General features: G+C 42.3%; 1 protein-coding gene across 3 annotated transcripts in view; it reads right to left on the reverse strand.

Annotated features, from left to right (window-relative positions):
* Nucleotides 1-16466, reverse strand: part of LOC110500106 (neuroepithelial cell-transforming gene 1 protein) — a 36065-nt gene extending 19599 nt beyond the window's left edge. Inside the window, exons 1-3 of one of the 3 annotated variants that reach the window (XM_021577277.2) lie at nucleotides 16207-16269; nucleotides 1619-1673; nucleotides 1165-1231 (exon numbers count right to left, since the gene is read on the reverse strand). In XM_021577277.2, coding sequence (XP_021432952.2) covers nucleotides 1165-1231; nucleotides 1619-1673; nucleotides 16207-16249 — 165 coding nt within the window. In that variant the 5' untranslated portion in view covers nucleotides 16250-16269. Of the gene's footprint in view, nucleotides 1-1164; nucleotides 1232-1618; nucleotides 1674-13759; nucleotides 13791-16206 lie in introns of those variants that run through there. The other 2 variants (XM_036957391.1, XM_021577276.2) reach the window with 2 other exon arrangements.
* Between the last annotated feature and the right edge of the window lie 4381 nt (nucleotides 16467-20847).

Here is a 20847-nt window from a genome sequence, read left to right on the forward strand (position 1 = left end):
ACAAGCGCCGTATGCTTGTAGTGGTTGAGCTAAGCGTGCCAGTTAAAGAACATTTGTGGAATCAAAGGCAACGTTTGGCACGAGATGAAGAGCCTCTGTCCTCCTCTCCTCTATCCCTCCTGCTTTTCATCTCCTCTCCCCGACTCAGTTGAACGATGGATAGGGTTTCAGCTGGGGTTCACTCATAAACCCTGGAATAGTCCAGGCCTTGTCGTTCAGTTCCTGTCTCAAAATCTCAACTCTGTTTCCAATCAGCGATCGTATTTAGGTCTAGGTTTTACTGTAAACAGCAGGCCGGCCAATCTAAGAGGAACAATAGCTATGTTGATTCCATTATGTTGAAGGGGAAATAGAAACAGGAAGATTTTTCTTGTTTGTTCACTGTTGGATCACTGGGTAGTGTGGGGAGTCTGTCCTGTGCCTGGCATCAGCTGTGAGGGTGCCATGCAATTAAAACGCTCCTGAATGGAGGATCAGATGGACCTGCAGAGGGCTTACGTCACCTCTCACACAGAGGTGATTGCGAGTTGCCTAAACAAACTGCACTGGCATGCATGCATAGTTATCATCAGTTTACAGGGTTTCTGATGCTGCATGAGCGATTCAAGGTTTAGTTCGAATGCCTTTACTTTTGGCGATCAAGGTTATCATGAACTATGCAGATTCCAGATGAGTAATACATGTGTAATAGTGACACCATCCTCCACTATGGAGTAATGGACTATGTTCTGAATAATGATACACAGGTGATGCCGGATGCATCCAAGATGCAGTCCAAACCTCCCCTCAAAACCTTAAGACCAGAGTGGATCAGTCATTTGTCATTATCGTTTACTAATAAATTACTTTTTCCTAAACTTAAGTGCACAGAGTCAGTATCTGTGGTCCAAGTCAGAGGAACTTTACAGCTTTGAGAATGAACAGGTCCATTTGCTTCCGTGCCTGTTTAAAAACAACCAAGGCTAGATTTGAAGCAAAAACAGACAGTTATGACAGAGTTATAACAGGGACAGGCACTCTGTCCGCACAAACAGGCCGGATAGCCATAATCGTCCCAAACAATGCCAGGACAAAATGGGGAGGATAGTGGAATGAGCCGAGGTACCGGTCCTGTGAGGGAACAGGGAGACACAAAAACAAGAGCTGGATGGAGGCTGTACTCACCAGACTGAAGTCCCATTGAGGTCCAGGGGTGAGGAAGGTGAAGGAGCTCCCTCTTCTCAGTCCTGGCCTACAAGACGAAGATGGAAAAGAAAAAGAGCAGGAAATGATTGCTTGTTCAACATGAATAACACCATACCCTACACCCAAATTCAAAAAGGTGACACTACTAAGACCGTTACATCTCAGGGCACGAGATGACATAGCACACCACCACAAGTCCACCAGGTAACAACCACACAATACCACAATGTCCAATGTTGCATGCAAGAACGCAAGCTCACCCTTGCCTTGTGAACGCTCAATCATGGTAGTGCAGGAAGTGCCTCAGAAACACAATTACTCAGTCATTCAGTGCCTTCCCCAAAGACCCATTCAGACAGAGAGAGTCATGCTCAGGTGCCACCGTATACGTCTGTGGCACACGGTGTATGGGAGTATCGACTCTGGTACATACCACAGCCTGCTGTAGCCATAGCGGTGTCCCCTTCGCTGCATCCTCAGACGGCCAGCTAGGATAGACACCCAGCAGAGTAGACCCAGTCAGAGAACTGTCCTTCACCCCTCACTCTCTGTGCAGCACCCACAGGGTTACCAGGTCTCCAAGATGTCCTCACAATACTCTTCTCTCTCGCTATCTATAGGACAGACAGCCTACCCCTCTCACATGTGTAGGAGGACCCTACCCACCCCTTTCCTAATTGGGGGAAGGAAGCAACTGTTGCCTCCTGTTGGAAGTTTGTTTGCTGAGAGTCTAAACGGGGGGTGCTTTTTAGGAAACACAGATGATGCCGGCCCACTGCTCCATACTGGTCACCACCAACCTCATGTAACACCTCAAATACAATACTCGCCCTTATCAGGTTCTCAATGATTATACATCAGGTTATATTTGATCATTGACGATAACCTGACGAGGGCGAGAACTGACCGTGGACTTCAGGAAACAGCAAAAGGGAGCACCCCACTAGCCACATCAACAGGATAGCAGTGGAGAAGGTGGAACGTTAAGTTCCTCGGTGTACATATCACCGACAAACTGAAAATGGCCCACGCACACAGACAGACAGTGTGAAGAATGCGCAACAGCACCTCTTCAACCTCAGGAGGCTGAAAAAATGTGGCCAAAAACCCTCACTAACTTTTACAGGTGCACAATTGAGAGCATCCTGTCGGGCTGCATCACCGCCTGGTACGGCAACTGCACCGTCCACAACCGCAGGGCTCTCCAGAGGGTGGTGCGGTCTGTACAACGCCTCACCGGGGGCAAACTACCTGCCCTCCAGGACACCTACAGCACCCGATGTCACAGGAAGACAAAAAAAGATTGTCAAGGACAATAACCACCCGAGCCACTGCCTTCCATCCAGAAGGCGAGGTCGGTACAGGTGTATCAAAGCTGGGACAGAGAGATAGAAGGCCATCAGATTGCTAAACAGCCACCACTAGCACAGAGGAGGTGGCTGCCTACCTACAGACTTGAAATCATTGGCCACTTTAATAAATGGAACACAAGTCCCTTTAAGAATGTTTACGTATCATCTCATATGTATATACTGTATCCTTCACTATCTATTCTTTACCATCTATTGCATCTTAGACTCCTGTCACTGCTCATCCATTATTTTATACTTATATATTCTCCTCCCATTCCATTACTAGATTGTGTGTATTAGGCTTTGTTGTGGAATTGTTAGATATTACCTGTTCAATCTAGAAGCACAAGCATTACGCTACACTCGCAATAACATCTGCTAACCATTTCTATTATGGCCCTGTCACACGCTGATAACAACCCACATGAGTGATGAAGCCCAATTTGACGGCTTTCAAAAGACCCGTTTCCACATGGTTTGGGTTTGAGTTAATGTCAAGGTGTTACTTCGATATCTTCTGAAACCGTCAACAATATGTTCCAATATAGACCAGGTCATATCTGAAAACAGATTAGGGATAATGGTGTTAATATATTGAGACCTCAAAAGGAAATCAACCTCTACAATCCTGACATTCTTTCCTCGATTCCTCTGAACCACTTGTCTCTAGCATGTGTTCCTGTTGTACTGCTGTTACTGGGCCAAGTCATTCCGTTGGCCTTCCTGCCTCGTTGCTACAGGTGGCATTGTGCACAGTGACACAGCACTTGTCTATAGTGAAGGGCAGACTGCACTGACCACAGCTGTGGTGTCACTCCACCGCTTCCTATGTGGTCTGCACCCAGAATCAGTACGGCTAGTAGTGGAGGCCTAGAGGACAGTGGAGGAATTCCACTGGAAGTGTGAGTGAGTGAGAAAAAGAGAGCGAGAGAAAGAGTGAGAGCGAGGAACATAGGGAGTTCAGACAAGTCAAACAGGAAGAAAAATATAGGACTAAAAAGGTGGAAAGTAGATTGTAGGGAATAAGGGCAAGGAAAAAGAGAGGGATGGGAGAGCAAAGTCAACAAGAAAAAAAAAATGAAGGGAAGCTTTGACTATGTACAGACTCAGTGAGCATAGCTTTGCTATTGAGAAAGCCAGGCCTGCCTACGGCGGCCTATCAAGAGAAGACTGGCTATGTGCACACTGCCCACAAAATGAGGTGGAAACTGAGCTGCACTTCATAACCTCCTGCCCAATGCATGACCATATTAGAGACACATTTTTCCCTCAATTTACACAGATCCAAAGAATTTGAAAACAAACCCAATTTGGATAAACTCCCATCTCTACTGGGTGAAATATCACAGGTGTGCATCACAGCAGCAAGATGTGTGACCTGTTGCCACACAGACAACCAGTGAATACAAACACCATAGTAAATACAACCAATATTTATGTTTATTTATTTGCACATTGTTACAACACCATATATAGCCATAATATGACATTTGAAATGTCTTTATTCCTTTGGAACTTTTATGAGCGTATTGTTCATTATTTGTTCACTTTACTTGTGTTCATTATCCATTTCACTTGCTTTGGCAATGTAAACATATGTTTACCATGCCAATAAATCCCTTTGAATTGAGCGAGAGAGAGAGAGACCTGGGCAGAAGAGAGAATTGTGTCCGAGTGGCACTGGCGGTGTCAAAGGTCACTACAGGTGGTCAGCAGACACCACACTCCTCCCCCATTTTCCATCATGAGGACTGTGGTCAGTGACAGTCGTGGCAGAGACCATAGAGCCATTGTGAGCGACAGACCTACGGCAAGCAGCGCTGCTCCTGCATGAGTCAAGCAGTAAAAAAAAACAGTCATTTTCTACAGAACCACAGCCCGAACTGGATGATCGGTTTGACTCAACATTCAACGGAACGCACCATAACGTGGGGAAAAGGAGGGAGAGTTTAGTTACTGGATCTGCTGCAGCCTGGAGGTTAGGAGGATGGTTATGACGACTGCCAAGGAGAACACCTTTGGGTGTGTGTGTTAATGTGTACATTATTCCAAATGCCATTCAATCTGACAATGCGCCAGGATGTGAAACAAATCCGAAGAGACACCAGTAATAACTAGGCTGATAGGTCTAGCAACAGGATGCTATGAGAACGCCTCTGCTCAGTGAGACATTCCTGTCCAATAGACATCCCAGTGACATCTGGCAGCCAACGAGCTCATAAAGTGAGACGATGCTTTATGTTATTCTGTTGTGGGAACCGGTGTGTTCCGTCGACACCAGGAACACCGAGGTGTGTGAGGAGATGTATGAAGCGATACTGAGACAACCTGGGTGGTTCACTGGTGTCTGCCTGGTGGTAGTGTCTCAGGAACGCAACCGGGCTTCAGACAATCACAGTGGTTCCCTCAGGAGAAGTCAGGGGATGGCCAGAGCAGGGCTATTTCTCAGACAGTGGTCAAAACATACAGGGAATGGAGGCCTGAGCCCAACACGGTGTGTGTGTAGAACAACACACATATCACCACCAGTCTTTCATTCTCCCTCTGTCTCATCATTCTAAACGAACACAGTAAAAAGGTACATTATGTAATAATGCAGAATAGAATGCCTGAAGAGCTCCTTAATAATAATACATAAATAAATAATTCCACCCAGAGACTGGGAAAGGTGTTTCCTAAAAGGATTTAGGTCTAATCATGTGATGTTTTTGAAGGTTCTTCCTCTTTGATGCACACTTTGTACAGTAAATGACATCAAAGATGTACCATCCTCGAGTGATTAGGCCAGCATTGCTTTTACTCACATTTCTGACCCACACACCAGATAACAGTCACACCTGAGCTTAGACTAAATCGATTATTTCCGATGCTGTAATGTTGATGGGATGTAATGTTGATGGGATGTAATGTTGATGGGATGTAATGTTGTTCAGAGGGTACATTCAAATATTGTTTATTTTATTTATTTAACTAGGCGAGTCAGTTAAGAACAAATTCTTATTTACAATGACGGCCTACACCGGCCAAACCTGGACGATGCTGGGCCAATTGTGCGCCGCCCTACGGGACTCCCAATCACGGCCGGTGGTGATACAGCCTGGATTTGATCCAGGGTGTCTGTAGTGACACCTCAAGCACTGAGATGCAGTGCCTCAGACCGCTGGGCCACTCAGGAGCCTGGGTCATTCAAATGAAAAAAACATCCCAATGACAAAACAAATGATTATTTTAGACATGATTTCCTTTTATCTGACCTTACCCACGTGGACCGGATGTTTACAGATGCTGACCTGCTTTAAAAACAGAGATAGCCTAGCAATGTGGTGCACCTGACAGACTTCTCTATCATAAAAACCCCTCTGACTGTACATGCCTGAAGGTAATTTACTCTGAAATCTTTACCTGGGGCAAGAGACAGTTTTTCCCAGGTGAAGTAAACTCATGATAAATACTGGAAGAGTGGAGGCCGGGGGAGCGGGAGGTGGGGTGGTACATAAACTAACCTGGCAAACAAAGGCAGGGCCTACTATGATGCCTTTCCACTGACTCACAGCACATACAGCTCTCACACACTGGCACAGTGAAAGTGGCCTTTGCCCCCAAGCTGACTGCTAAGACCAAGTGAATATGAAGTGACATCAATCACGTATGCATAAAAAGGCCCCACACACCAGCACAATGGCTGGTATCAGCTTTCTGAACAGCTCATCGTGGGTTGGAAATGTGACATTGGATACATTACATTGATACACCTGAATGCTATTGTTAAAGGGTCTAAAAACTATAGATGGTTTTACAATCTAGGTTTGTAGGACATTATAGAGTTAGTTGTTAATTTTTCTAGAACATTAATGACCATTCTGCTCCCACGACACCTGTCCATTGTAAAAAAGGACAAAGGTCAGTCCCTGGGGCTTGTGATTGGACGTCACGGGCAGGGGTATGATTCTTAAGCAGAGGTAGACCCGTTACACACTTCTGTGGGTCAATAACACCTGAATAGGCTGGAAGCAAGGAACAGTCAGAAAATTTTGACATAATTGAGGCTGAAGGACAGCGAATAACGATTGAGACAGGAGCACGCAGCTCAATAGTCACAAAAGGTAACATTCAATCACACACCTATTACCTAGTAGTCCAAAGTCCACTGAGCAACACTCTCCTTGTTTTCCTGCAGGGTTGGCTATTAGGGTCATATTTATATAGTCACAGTTTTCCCAACAGTGTGCAGGGGGCTTTTGGCACAAAGCATGGAAAGCCTACCAGTGTGCCACTTGCCAACATAAACATTCTCAGTACTGATCACCCCAAAATAAAAATGGATTTTTGGCTCTCTCAGTCTTCTGTCTGACTGAAAAGATAAAAGTCTGATTTAAAAGCCTGGGGAAATTCACAAAGACTATTTCTGTCATAACGCGTATGCAAACAGGAAAGGTTAAAAAAGTATAAACAAATCAAGTATTTTCTTCCTTACAAGATGTGGACCAGTAGAGGTTGGACTCGGAAGGGAACACTATCTTTATGAGACTTTGAACAAGAAGTGCAAAGTCCCTTCATGAGACATCATCTGCTGTTCTGTAGGCCAGAGAGATATGCAGAATTCTGTAAAAATATCTGTGTACAACGTTAAACACCAAATAATGCATGCAGAGCAGAATTAGGCCGATACCCGCTAACGATCAAAATCCAGAAAAGAGGCGTTCCATTCGACAACCACCTAAATGGAAATAGATTCCCAAACCTTCCATAACAAAGCCATCAGCTACAGAGAGATGAACCTAGAGAAGAGTCCCCTAAAAGCAAGCTGGTCCCGGGGCTCTGTTCACAAACACAAACAGACCCCACAAAGCAACACCGTTATACCCAACCAAATCACGAGAAAACAAAGCGATAATTATTTGACACATTGGAAACTACTAACAAAAAAACAGAGCAAACTAGATGCTATTTGGCCTTAAACAGAGAGTACACAGTGGCAGAATACCTGACCACTGTGACTGACCCTAAATTAAGGAAAGCTTAGACAGACTCAGTGCGTAGCCTTGCTATGTACAGACTCAGAGAGCATAGCCTTGCTATTGAGGCTGCCGTAGGCAGACCTGGCTCTCAAGAGAAGAAGACAGGCCGCCGTAGGCAGACCTGGCTCTCAAGAGAAGACAGGCCGCCGTAGGCAGACCTGGCTCTCAAGAGAAGACAGGCCGCCGTAGGCAGACCTGGCTCTCAAGAGAAGACAGGCCGCTGTAGGCAGACCTGGCTCTCAAGAGAAGAAGAAGACAGGCCGCCGCAGGCCCACAGAAAATTTGAAAACAAATCCAATTTTGATAAACTACTATATCTATTGGGTGAAATACCACAGTGTGTCATCACAGCAGGAATGTGTGACCTGTTGCCACAAGAAAAGGGCAACCAGTGAAGAACAAACACCATTGCAAATACAACTCAGATTTATGTTTATTATTTTCCCTTCTGCACTTGAACTATTTGCCCATAACTACAACACTATATATAGCCATACTATGACATTTGAAATGGCTCTATTCCTATGGAACTTTTGAGAGCATTGTTAACAGTTTATTATCTATTTCACTTGCTTTGGCAATGTCAGCATACACTTCCCTTGCCAATAAATCCCTTTGAATTGAATTGATAGGAAAAGTCTAAACGGTATACCTGAGACATCCCAACTCTGACTAAAACTGTCAGACTGGCTTTTACCCCCAGACCATCAGGCTGCTCAACAGCCACTAGGCAGCTAGTTACCTGCTACCCCTGTCCCCTGGACTTCCTTCCCTTTATGGATATTCTACCCCCAGTGGACATTTATCATTGCTACAGTGTAAATATGTAAAGTATATAGTATTATTTTTTATATTACTGTTTCATTCACTCTTACCCCGCCCCCACAGTTGTACATGTGTATATATTATCATCTTTATTTTGTCACTCTTCTTTTTATAGATTTTTTATTTGACCTGCACTGTTGGAGCACAGCACATTAGATTTTCACTGTAGCCTGCAATTACATCTGCGTCCCTATACATGTGACTAATAAACTCCATGTATCTATCTATCATCCATCAAACGCCTACACCAACTGTTATTCCTGGTTCCTTGATTAATTTGTTGGTATTTACTGCCACCCTGTGGTCAACTAGGGTGTATTACAGTATTGCAGCAAACTGTCGGTGGTGCACAATTACTTGCAGTACTAGTGATCTGTAGCCGACTGTCTGTGTAAAAGTTCACAATTATGGCATCTGCTGACGCAAATGGATGATTAGGTCCTGACGGGAACATGCAAAAGTAACCAGCTAAAACATTTTTCCAAGGACTTGGACTATGCAACCAGCACTCCATTCTAGCTGCAATATAAGTTTGTTTGCTTGTTAACAGGCTTTAAGTGTAGCCAAAATAACTAGCAAGGTAGCGATTTACCTAATAATATATTATTTTAAATGATCTAGCTAACTATGACATAGTTACCCAGCTAACAAACTTTTAGAGAACATTCACTTAAGAGTCTCATTAAGTCATTAGCAAAACGTTTTCATAGGAATGTTCCAATGATGTGTCAAACAGAACTTACCCAGAACGCGGTTACCATGTTCTCTGAATGTTCAATATTGATGTTCAAGACAAGTTTCATTGGAACATTGCAAAAATATTCCAGTATCCAGTTCTGAGGGTTAGGAGATATTACATCAACGTTACACAGAAAATGGTTACTAGAAAATAAGATAAATATAATATAAAACGACCACACCAGTAGAAATTCAGTTTATAGAGCTGAAAGGTCAGATGTTGTTGCACGACGACTTAAAAGGTGCAATATGCAAAAACCACTCTGCCATTTCGTGGTTGCTAAAGTTGTAGTTTGGCTCATTTCAGTTTGTGACAAAACAAGCAATATATATAGTGAAATACAGTATATTTTCAATAACCAAAAATATTGTTTGAAGCTGGTGTACAAAACCTAAATTAGAAACGGGGAGCATAGAAATAACACACAAAAACATATCTACCGCATTCAAGGAGTGACAGATCTAGTTTATTTGTCACGTGTGCTGAATACAGTGAAATGCTTACTTACAGGCTCTAACCAAGAGTGCAAAAAAGGTATTAGGTGAACAATTGGTAAGTAAAGAAATAAAAACAACAGTAAAAAGACAGTGAAAAATAACAGTAGCGAGGCTATATACAGTAGTGAGGCTCTAACAGAGGAGACTACAGTGCCTTGCGAAAGTATTCGGCCCCCTTGAACTTTGCGACCTTTTGCCACATTTCAGGCTTCAAACATAAAGATATAAAACTGTATTTTTTTGTGAAGAATCAACAACAAGTGGGACACAATCATGAAGTGGAACGACATTTATTGGATATTTCAAACTTTTTTAACAAATCAAAAACTGAAAAATTGGACGTGCAAAATTATTCAGCCCCTTTACTTTCAGTGCAGTAAACTCTCTCCAGAAGTTCAGTGAGGATCTCTGAATGATCCAATGTTGACCTAAATGACTAATGATGATAAATACAATCCACCTGTGTGTAATCAAGTCTCCATATAAATGCACCAGCACTGTGATAGTCTCAGAGGTCCGTTAAAAGCGCAGAGAGCATCATGAAGAACAAGGAACACACCAGGCAGCTCCGAGATACTGTTGTGAAGAAGTTTAAAGCCGGATTTGGATACAAAAAGATTTCCCAAGCTTTAAACATCCCAAGGAGCACTGTGCAAGCGATAATATTGAAATGGAAGGAGTATCAGACCACTGCAAATTTACCAAGACCTGGCCGTCCCTCTAAACTTTCAGCTCATACAAGGAGAAGACTGATCAGAGATGCAGCCAAGAGGCCCATGATCACTCTGGATGAACTGCAGAGATCTACAGCTGAGGTGGGAGACTCTGTCCATAGGACAACAATCAGTCGTATATTGCACAAATCTGGCCTTTATGGAAGAGTGGCAAGAAGAAAGCCATTTCTTAAAGATATCCATAAAAAGTGTTGTTTAAAGTTTGCCACAAGCCACCTGGGAGACACACCAAACATGTGGAAGAAGGTGCTCTGGTCAGATGAAACCAAAATTGAACTTTTTGGCAATAATGCAAAACGTTATGTTTGGCGTAAAAGCAACACAGCTGAACACACCATCCCCACTGTCAGACCTGAGACTGGGACGGAGATTTGTCTTCCAACAAGACAATGATCCAAAACATAAAGCAAAATCTACAATGGAATGGTTCAAAAATAAACATATCCAGGTGTTAGAATGGCCAAGTCAAAGTCCAGACCTGAATCCAATCGAGAATCTGTGGAAAGAACTGAAAACTGCTGTTCACAAATGCTCTCCATCCAACCTCACTGAGCTCGAGCTGTTTTGCAAGGAGGAATGGGAAAAAATTTCAGCCTCTCGATGTGCAAAACTGATAGAGACATACCCCAAGCGACTTACAGCTGTAATCGCAGCAAAAGGTGGCGCTACAAAGTATTAACTTACGGGGGCTGAATAATTTTGCACGCCCAATTTTTCAGTTTTTGATTTGTTAAAGAAGTTTGAAATATCCAATAAATGTCGTTCCACTTCATGATTGTGTCCCACTTGTTGTTGATTCTTCACAAAAAAAATACAGTTTTATATCTTTATGTTTGAAGCCTGAAATGTGGCAAAAGGTCGCAAAGTTCAAGGGGGCCGAATACTTTCGCAAGGCACTGTATATACAGGCACCGGTTAGTCGGGCTGATTGAGGTAGTATGTAGATATGGTTAAAGTGACTATGCATGTATGATGAACAGAGAGTAGCAGTAGCGTAAAAGAGGGGTTGGCGGGTGGTGGGACACAATGCAGATAGACTGGTTAGCCAATGTGTGAGAGCACTGGTTGGTCGGCCCAATTTGAGAATTGAGGAGTATGTACATATGTACATGAATGTATAGTTAAAGTGACTATGCATATATAATAAACAGAGAGTAGCAGCAGCGTAAAAGAGGGGTTGGGGGGGGGGGGGGGGGGGGACACGATGCAAATAGTCCAGGTAGCCATTTGATTACCTGTTCAGGAGCCTTATGGCTTAGGGGTAAAAACTGTTGAGAAGCCTTTTTGTCCTAGACTTGGCACTCCGGTACCGCTTGCCATGCGGTACTGGAGAACAGTCTGTGGCTGGGGTCTTTGACAATTTTTAGGGCCTTCCTCTATAACTCACATTTCTATGTGAATTTGGTCAGGTCACCCAATAAAAGTGACATATTACAGCTTTAAGTCAGTGAGTCATAGTTTTAGTCAAAGTATGATACATTTGTGCATGAAGTGACAAATCCAAACTGCACACTTCCTGCACATCCATGTGAATGTGTGGTCTATGTCATACAAATCATTTTCAGTCTAAGTTTCCTTTCAGGGCTGGGTTTTATATGACTGTTACCACCAGTGGCGACCTGTCATTCAGGGCAGGTGGGGAAGAACCTGTTTTGCATGTTATTTTTGCCATTAATAAGTGGCACATATCAGTTCGCAAACAATGTATAAAAAAAGTTTTAAAAGTCATTGAGTTAATGAAGCCGCATACAAACTTGGTCTCTTTTTTGCTTTCTTGAGTAAGGCAGCTCCAAAATGTAGGCGTTTCAGCCTTGCTTAGTGCTTTCTGTGGTGCTGGGCCAGAGGAAAATACGGAGCGTAGGGGTTGGTAATGTTCTCTAGTTACGCCGTGATTGACTCAAGTGTTCTGTCACTCATGAGGACAATCTACAAGGAGAGCTTGAAAATTCAAGTCCCTTGGGTGCTGCAATAGAGTTACATTAGAAGTGCCCATCCAGGAAGGCTCAAGGTCATTGGCCACAGATAAAATAACATCAAATCACATTATACCTACAGTAGCTTTGATTGGACTGATGTCAACATCTTACTTTCAAAATCCTCATCATCATGAATCAAGTCAACAATCTACTGGCAAATCATTTTAATCCTTGTCATATAAAGATAAATTACAAAGAGAAATTGCAGATAAAACGTAACGTGGCTCATCGGCCATAAACATCACACAACAAGTTGGAAACAACAAATTCAACAATGAGGCCTATTATTATGTGGAGTGGATGTGCAATCCAAGTTTAGGTTTAAGGGTATTTTTCCACAGCTTAAAATGATAAACATTCAACATTGGCCATGCTGTCAATCCAGCATTACTTCTGCCGCTTGCAGAACAACTGGAAACTCGGAACTGGGAAATCAAATCAAAGATTATTTGTCACGTGTGCTGAATACAACAGGTGTAGACCTGAAGACCACTAACATCATGACTCAACTTTGACTCAACTTTCTTTTTCCCCACCTAGAGTTTCCAGTTATCTTGAAAGCACCATAAAACCAGAAGAATGCCAGACTTTGATGACAAAGTTGGAACAGGAAGGTGGCACGGCGGTCCTTCTTGGCCTAAGTGAGCACAGCACAAGGTGAGTCCAAAAATGAATTGTATACTGCTGCATAAATGATGTAATATGTCAGGGAGATATGTAATCATCGAATATTGTAAGAGCTTTCATTGTCTGCATATATTCCCTCTTTATTTATACTAGAGGTTTGACTGGGTGTACAGGGAGAACACTAAGATCAGCCTATGTTCTGAATTCTGTCACCGTACGAGTGGCTCAGCAGTCAAGGCACTGCAGCTCTGGTTCGACTCCAGGCTGTATTACATCCGGCTGTGATTGGGAGTCCCATAGGGTGGCGCACATTTGGCACAGCGTCGTCCGAGTTTGACCGGGGTAGGCTGTCATTGTAAATAAGAATTTGTTCTTAACTGATTTAGCTAGTTAAATAAAAGGTTAAATAAAATAAAAACACTTCAAAAGTGCTGAACAAATAGTTATATTGACTATGTCCATTCTAGCTCATTAATGTCTGAATCGAAATTACGGATTGCCTCTTATCCACATTTGTTTGAGCCAGTCAGTCATATTAGCTATGGATTTTTTTAAAGGCAGTAAATGAGGCTGAACTATTTCGCTGCCAGACAACTCTCCGCTGATATCCAGGTGTAACAGGGATAAGGTGTTGGGACTGCTGTTGGGACTCCGCTGTTGGGACAGCTTTATGTAAGCCCTAACAGCTTGTGGGAACCGTTTGTCACCGTTATAGTCTAATTAATGTATTGTTTAATGTTGTGCTGTGGCTTTGCTGGCATGACCAAAAAAAAAAAAATTGTAGAGGTTGCCCCACCAAGATTTACCTGCTAAAATCGCCATGCTGGTGGGTGGTAACCAGTGGCATCGCTTATTAAATCAGAAACAGCTGCAAAGTTACTCCTCTTCACGATAGATGAGCCAAACAGCCTTGTGTGCACTTGGCCGCCTGAACCATGGAGCAAATTAAAATAGAGGGTGCAAACATATGTTATTGCACCTACACTTAAAAAAATAGGAAATGATCATTTGTCACCTTTTTTTTTAATAGTGTGTGTGTGTAATATATACACATACATACACATATACAGTTGAAGTCAGAAGTTTACATACACCTTAACCTGTGTTTCAATGTATTTGGCTTTCACAATTCCTTACATTTAATCCTAGTAAAAATTCCCTGTCTTAAGTCAGTTAGGACCAACACTTTATTTTATAGATTGTGAAATGTCAGAATAATAGAGAGAATGATTGATTTCAGCTTTTATTTCTTTCATCACATTCCCCGAGGGTCAGAAGTTTACATCCATTCAATTAGTATTCGGTAGCATTGTCTTTAAATTGTTTAACTTGGGTCAAACATTTTGGGTAGCCTTCCACAAGCTTCCCACAATAAGTTGGGTCAATTTTGGCCCATTCCTCCTGACAGAGCTGGTCTAACTGAGTCAGGATTGTTGGCCTTCTTGCTCGCACACACTTTTTCAGTTCTGCCCACAAATGTTCTATAGGATTGAGGTCAGTGCTTTGTAATGGCCACTCCAATAACATGACTTTGTTGTCCTTAAGTCATTTTGCCACAACTTTGGAAGTATGCTTGGGGACATTGTCCATTTGGAAGACCCATTTGCAACCAAGCTTTAACTTCCTGACTGATGTCTTGAGATGTTGCATGAATATATCCACATAATTTTCCTGTCTCATGATGCCATCTATGTTGTGAAGTGCACCAGTCCCTCCTGCAGCAAAGCACCCCCACAACACTGCTGCCACCCCCGTGCTTCACGGTTGTGATGGTGTTCTTCAGCTTGCAAGCCTCCCCCTTTTTCCTCCAAACATAACAATGGTCATTATGGCCAAACAGTTCTATTTTTATTTCATCAGACCAGAGGACATTTCCCAAAAAGTACAATCTTTGTCCCCATGTGCAGTTGCAAACTGTAATATGGGTTTTTTATGGCGGTTTTGCAGCAGTGGCTTCTTCCTTGCTGAGCGGCCTTTCAGGTTATGTCGACATAGGACTCATTATACTGCGGATATAGATACTGTTTTACCTGTTTCCTCCAGCATCTTCACAAGGTCCTTTGCTGTTCTGGGATTGATTTGCACCTCTGGCACCAAAGTACGTTCATCTCTAGGAGACAGAACACGTCTCCTTCCTGAGCGGTATGACGGCTGCGTAGTCCCATGGTGTTTATACTTGCGTACTATTGTTTGTACAGATGAACGTGGTACTTTCAGGCATTTGGAAATTGCTCCCAAGGATGAACCAGACTTGTGGAGGTCTACATTTTTTTTGGTCTGAGTCTTGGCTGATTTCTTTTGATTTTCCCATGATGTCAAGCAAAGAAGCACTGATTTTGAAGGTAGGCCTTCAAATAAATCCACAGGTACACCGCCAATTGACTAAAATTATGTCAATTAGCCTATCAGAAGCTTCTAAAGCCATGACAGAATTTTCCAAGCCGTTTTTAAAAGGCACAGTCAACTTAGTGTATGTAAACTTCTGACCCACGAATTGTGATACAATGAATTATAAATTAAATTATCTGTCTGTAAACAATTGTTGAAAAATTACTTGTGTCATGCACAAAGTAGACGTCCTAACCAACTTGCCAAAACTATAGTTTAACAAGCAATAAGGCCTGAGGAGGTGTGGTAAGGGCTAGTTCTTAAGCACAACGCAATGTGGAGTGCCTGGATACAGCCCCTAGCCATGGTATATTGGCCATATAACACAAACCCCGGGCTGCCTTATTGCTATTTATTATAAACTGGTTACCAACTTAATTAGAGCAGTAAAAATATATGTTTTGTCATACCCATGGTATACGGTCTGATATACCACGGCTGTCAGCCAATCAGCATTCAGGGCTCGAACCACCAGTTTATAATAGATGTTAATGTTCTAGACACGTTTCAATAAGGAAATCAAACACCAAAACAAATGCATATTGGTTCTCAGGAGGTTTTTGCAAACATACGTATAATGTTCCTGTAACTAACTGAAACTGGACACTTAAACATCAGTGGAACATTACAGGTAACATGAAAACGTCCCCTCTCCCTAGATTTGTTAGCTGGAATGTGTAACAATGACTACGTGCTCGAACTATAACGTCAGCCAGCCACATGCTAGCCATTGGAACAAAGATTCAACTGACGTTACAGAACGTAACATTAGCTATCTAAGTAATGTTAACACCATAGATATAGTTTACACATTTCTAATCGTTTCATAGCGTGCATTCAATAGTTCAGGCAGCGTTTTTCTCACCTTGATTTGGTATTGTTATTGCTCTCGCCGGACGTCTCATCATCGACGGAGAACTTCCTCTTCTTGTTTGCCTTTCTCTTCGGTCTGTCATTCTGTTTCTCTGGTATCGAACTTTGGACCTGTCCTTCATTGGTTTCCTCCATTTGAAATGCAGAACCAGAAATCAATGTTGAAGGTGAGAATAATAGCTAACTATTTATTTAAAAATAATAAGAACTGTAGACAGATGTTTGAAATTCTTTGAATATGGCGGATATCCGAACAATGACCAATAAGGAAAGACCTGAGGTTCTAGTTGCTAGGATATATGGTGAAATGGGCGGGTCATACTGTAAACAGACGACTCTGGGCGGGGCCAGCCCCTCTAATAACAATTGGGAATGCTGTAGTACAATGAACTCGCTTCTATTATCTGCACAAAACAACAACCCTTTGACACAATTTTCCTGTTATGTTAATCATTCAAAATGTAAGAGTACTTTGGGTTGTCAGGGAAGATGTTTGGTGTAAAAAATTTTTTTTAGGAATGTAGTGAAGTAAAAGTAAAAGTTTAATATAAATATTTAAGTAAAGTACAGATTCTCCCAAAACTTCTTAAGTAGTGCTTTAAAGTACACACACACACACACACACACACACACACACACACACACACACACACACACACACACACACACACACACACACACACACACACACACACACACACACACACAGTGGCTTGATATGTCCCAAAAATAATTTAAACCATAAAGTATTTATTGCTGAATTTCAACACATGGTTGGCAAACAGCTATTGCGTGCATGCATTGAAAGGTCCAGGCATCAGAAGTCATGGCGGCAGTTCACAGCCGTTGGTCACGTTCCAGTAGGCGGTCTGTCCGTAGCGGAACACCCCCTGTCCTGGTGCTGTTACTGTGACTGCAGTCTCCAGCAGGGCCGAGAGAGTGAGGGGCTCACACAGTTCACTGCACTGATCTTTGACCTCAGTGCTCTGGGTCAGATCTAGGGCAGTACCTAGATACAGACACACACACACAAAATATTTACAGTACATCGTAATCATCATCATCACCAAAATCAATGTCTTGTGCGTGTCATGAAATACCTTCTTTTTTTTTTAATGATTTATTATAAAAAAACACAAGGAAGGGGTAACATTAAAGTACTGGAACATGAAGGACAAACAATACAGGATCAAGACACTATCAAACATGTATCAGTCTTTCCGCAACAGAGCCATCCTTATGTGTGAGGGTGCATGTGCATGATAGTGATATAAAATATATGTCATAGTTCCTTTTCATGATCACAATCTTGTGAAACCCAAACCCTCCAAGATCCCCCCACAGTTCCCCAATACCATTCTAGACCCCACCCATAGTCCCCCCCAGAAGGGGAAAAAATAAATAATAATTCCATTCGCCACCCCCAAGAACCCCCCAAATGCACCAACAGCCAAGAGAATGAACTAAAGAGAAAAAAGGAAAAGACAGGAGAAAACAGCAAACAACAATGCAAAATAAATAAATACATAATAATAATACATTTAAAACAAAGGACATCAAGGACAACTGAAATCATAACAGCAATGCCAACTGTATATGTATATTGTGTGCATGTCTGGCACTATTACATGTATGTGTGTGTTCTTGTATGTGTTTATTTGAATGAGAGTGTGTGTATATGCACGTGTACAAACACCTGCATGGCATCAGCCTCAGGCAAACCGGCATTAGTTGTGAAAACACTGCCACTTAGTTACATTCAAATGTACTTTTATTATGTTTTATTTTGATATTTTTTCCCCCTTTATCTTTTGACCATCATTCTCTCTCTCTCACACAGCAACTCCACTCCCACTTGTCTCCAATTCCACATACCAACCCTCAGTTTCCCTCAGCCCATCCCATCTATCTCTGCTGGCCACCCACTTCGTGTTTCTATGCAACAGATATCTTTCAACTATGCTATGATGTTTAACTTACAATTTCAATCTATCTAATCGAATAGACTCTACAGATTGCGTGTTGAAGATAAATACCTTTACTAAGGGTATTAGTATATTAGTAATTGACTGACCCGGTCTCTCCAGATCTCCTTCACCATTCCTGAACCTGAGATCAGAAACAGGCTACCTGAGGGCAACACCAAAATAAATGGTCTATTGATTCTGTATCCTCACAATAAAATCTGCAGAGCTTCGATGATTTTAGGCCCCAAATATTCAACATTTGGTTGGTGGCAAGAATTCTATATAATAATTTGAGCTGAAAAGCACAAAGTCTTGAATCTTGCATTGTTTTATATATCAACTCATACACCCTGTACCCTGGAATCGGTACATCAAAAATCTCTTCCCAACTATTTTGCTATCTGTTTGGCACAGTTGTCAACATCCTGGTCAGCAAATGAAACTGGTATACTTTCCTATTTTTATTCTTCTGCCAAGTTCGATCCTTTATTTTGGGCAGACAGACCAGTTCCCTACCTCCTCCCACTGCCACCCGCCTCCTCCATTTTTGGGGTAATGCTGTAATCAATTGGTTTTACTCTTGGATTGACCAGATCTTCCCGTACAATTCTGATAACTCCATGAAGGACATAACTCTACCATTACAATTTACAATATCATTTAAGAACAAAATACCCTTTTCAAACATCTTTCCCATAAATACAGGTATTTTATCAACCAGCACATTTGAGTTCAGCCATATTTGTTGTAATATTTGTTCTATCTTTTCAGGGGGATGAAATTGAAATTGTAGCCAGCTCTGCAATGCAATGAAATACCTTCTTGCCAGTTGTCCCTGTCTGAAAACGTTGACCTATCCTCAGAGAACTGCACACAGAGACTCGTTTGCACCCATGATGGAGCTCTGTGGGACCACAAAGTGCTGCCATTCATCAGCATCCCTAACTATACATAGTAATGGAGAGCAATATTATGTTTCAAATGATTTGTGACAACAACTCAAGACCACTCAACTCTTTCCCAGCACACCCACCTGCTGCTCCGCTTGCTGACATCTCTTCTCATCCCAGATGGCAATTTAAGAGGATGTTTCAGAGGAGGCAAACCACTCTGACGACCCCGAATGGCTTCAAGCCTCTGAGGGAACAGCCAATTGATCAATTTAAGAGCATTCAATACTCAAGATGTCCACATTACTCTTGGGGGTTTTGCTCAACATCACATTATTTTTTTAAATGACCTCTGACCTTGGCGGGGGCGGGGGGGTTGCCTGCCAGGTATTTGGTGGGGCTGTCACCCTCCTTCAGGTTATGGAGGTCAGGCAGGGGGTTGTTGGCTATGAGTAAGGCTGTCCTGTCCAGGTTGGCCTCCGAGGCCTTGAACATGAGCGCCACTCGATTCTTATGGCGGCTAGACTTCCCTTGCCCCTGAACCTCCAGCAGCTTCTGACACTCCATCCTGTCATTAAACGCCTGAGAGAGGGAGAGAGAGAGAGACCAAGAGAGAGAAAGAAAAAGAGTGGAAATGTAATCGAAGCAAGTATCTAGAAATCTACTTGTTGGTTTTTCATTCATGACTGTTTTTATAGACAACAAACAGAGTTTGCATTGGTTGAATGTCTTATAAAGATGACACAGGTCAGGGTTGGTAACGGTGTGTGGCATTGTGACAGGATGTGTTCTGTGTGTAGTATCAGGGAAACCTTGATCACTGAGGGCCCGCCAATGGCTGTCTCCATTATAGCCAGTTTGGACTCAGACTCCTCCCTAAGAATGTTCCAGATCTCTTTGGAATCAAGGACTGTTACAGACATATTGAAAATATGTCAAACGTCATCGACTTCAACACACAATACTGCTCATTAGTACTGTAGTCTGCCTACTGTAGTCTGCCTACTGTATCAAGGATAGCAGCAATGTAGCAAAACCCAGATACAGATAAAAATGTAATGGTTGGTATTGTGTTTCAGAGCATGAACTCGGTCATATATTTGGATTGTTAGAAGGACTCTCACCTTTTGCTTTCTGATAGATCTCACGGGCCTTTGGAGCAATAATCTCATCCTTATTCACTGGCTGGAGGAAAGCCTTATTCCCTAAAGCCCTGTAAATCAATGAATGGACAATCTCACTACAGCCAATTCATATTGCAAACAATAAGCATTATAATAACAAAATCAAATAATTTATCAAATAAAATCGTACTTTTTAGCCTGCATGGAGAATTCAAAAACAAGTTGTGACAATGAGAGAATACTGACATTGTGATTCAGAGGCTTAAGTGAAAGCAGTTCCATCATATTTAGAATGCAACAGTGCATTCTACAGGTCTTTGGTGATGTCATAGTGTACTGTAGAACTGTAAGGTAGAACTTTGCATTGTTGCTGAAACACCCCCAAAGTTGTATGTTGTGACATCGAACCAGTAATATGCTATGTTGAAGATACCCAGGTTAGGAGGATTTCTAATATCCCATAAAGCTTTGCGTAAATGTGGAAGATTTCTAAACAAACAGACCAGCGATGCTAGTTATCAACTAGAATAAACATGAATCTGTTTCATTTCAAAAGCTTACGCACATGAGTCCTTACCTATTTTGTCTTCAACCTAGCCAATTTGGGCTCCACAGGAGGCTGGTGAGGGGAGGATGGCTCATAATACCACAG

Source organism: Oncorhynchus mykiss, chromosome 21 (genome assembly GCF_013265735.2).
Source record: "Oncorhynchus mykiss isolate Arlee chromosome 21, USDA_OmykA_1.1, whole genome shotgun sequence".
NCBI lineage: Eukaryota > Metazoa > Chordata > Actinopteri > Salmoniformes > Salmonidae > Oncorhynchus > Oncorhynchus mykiss.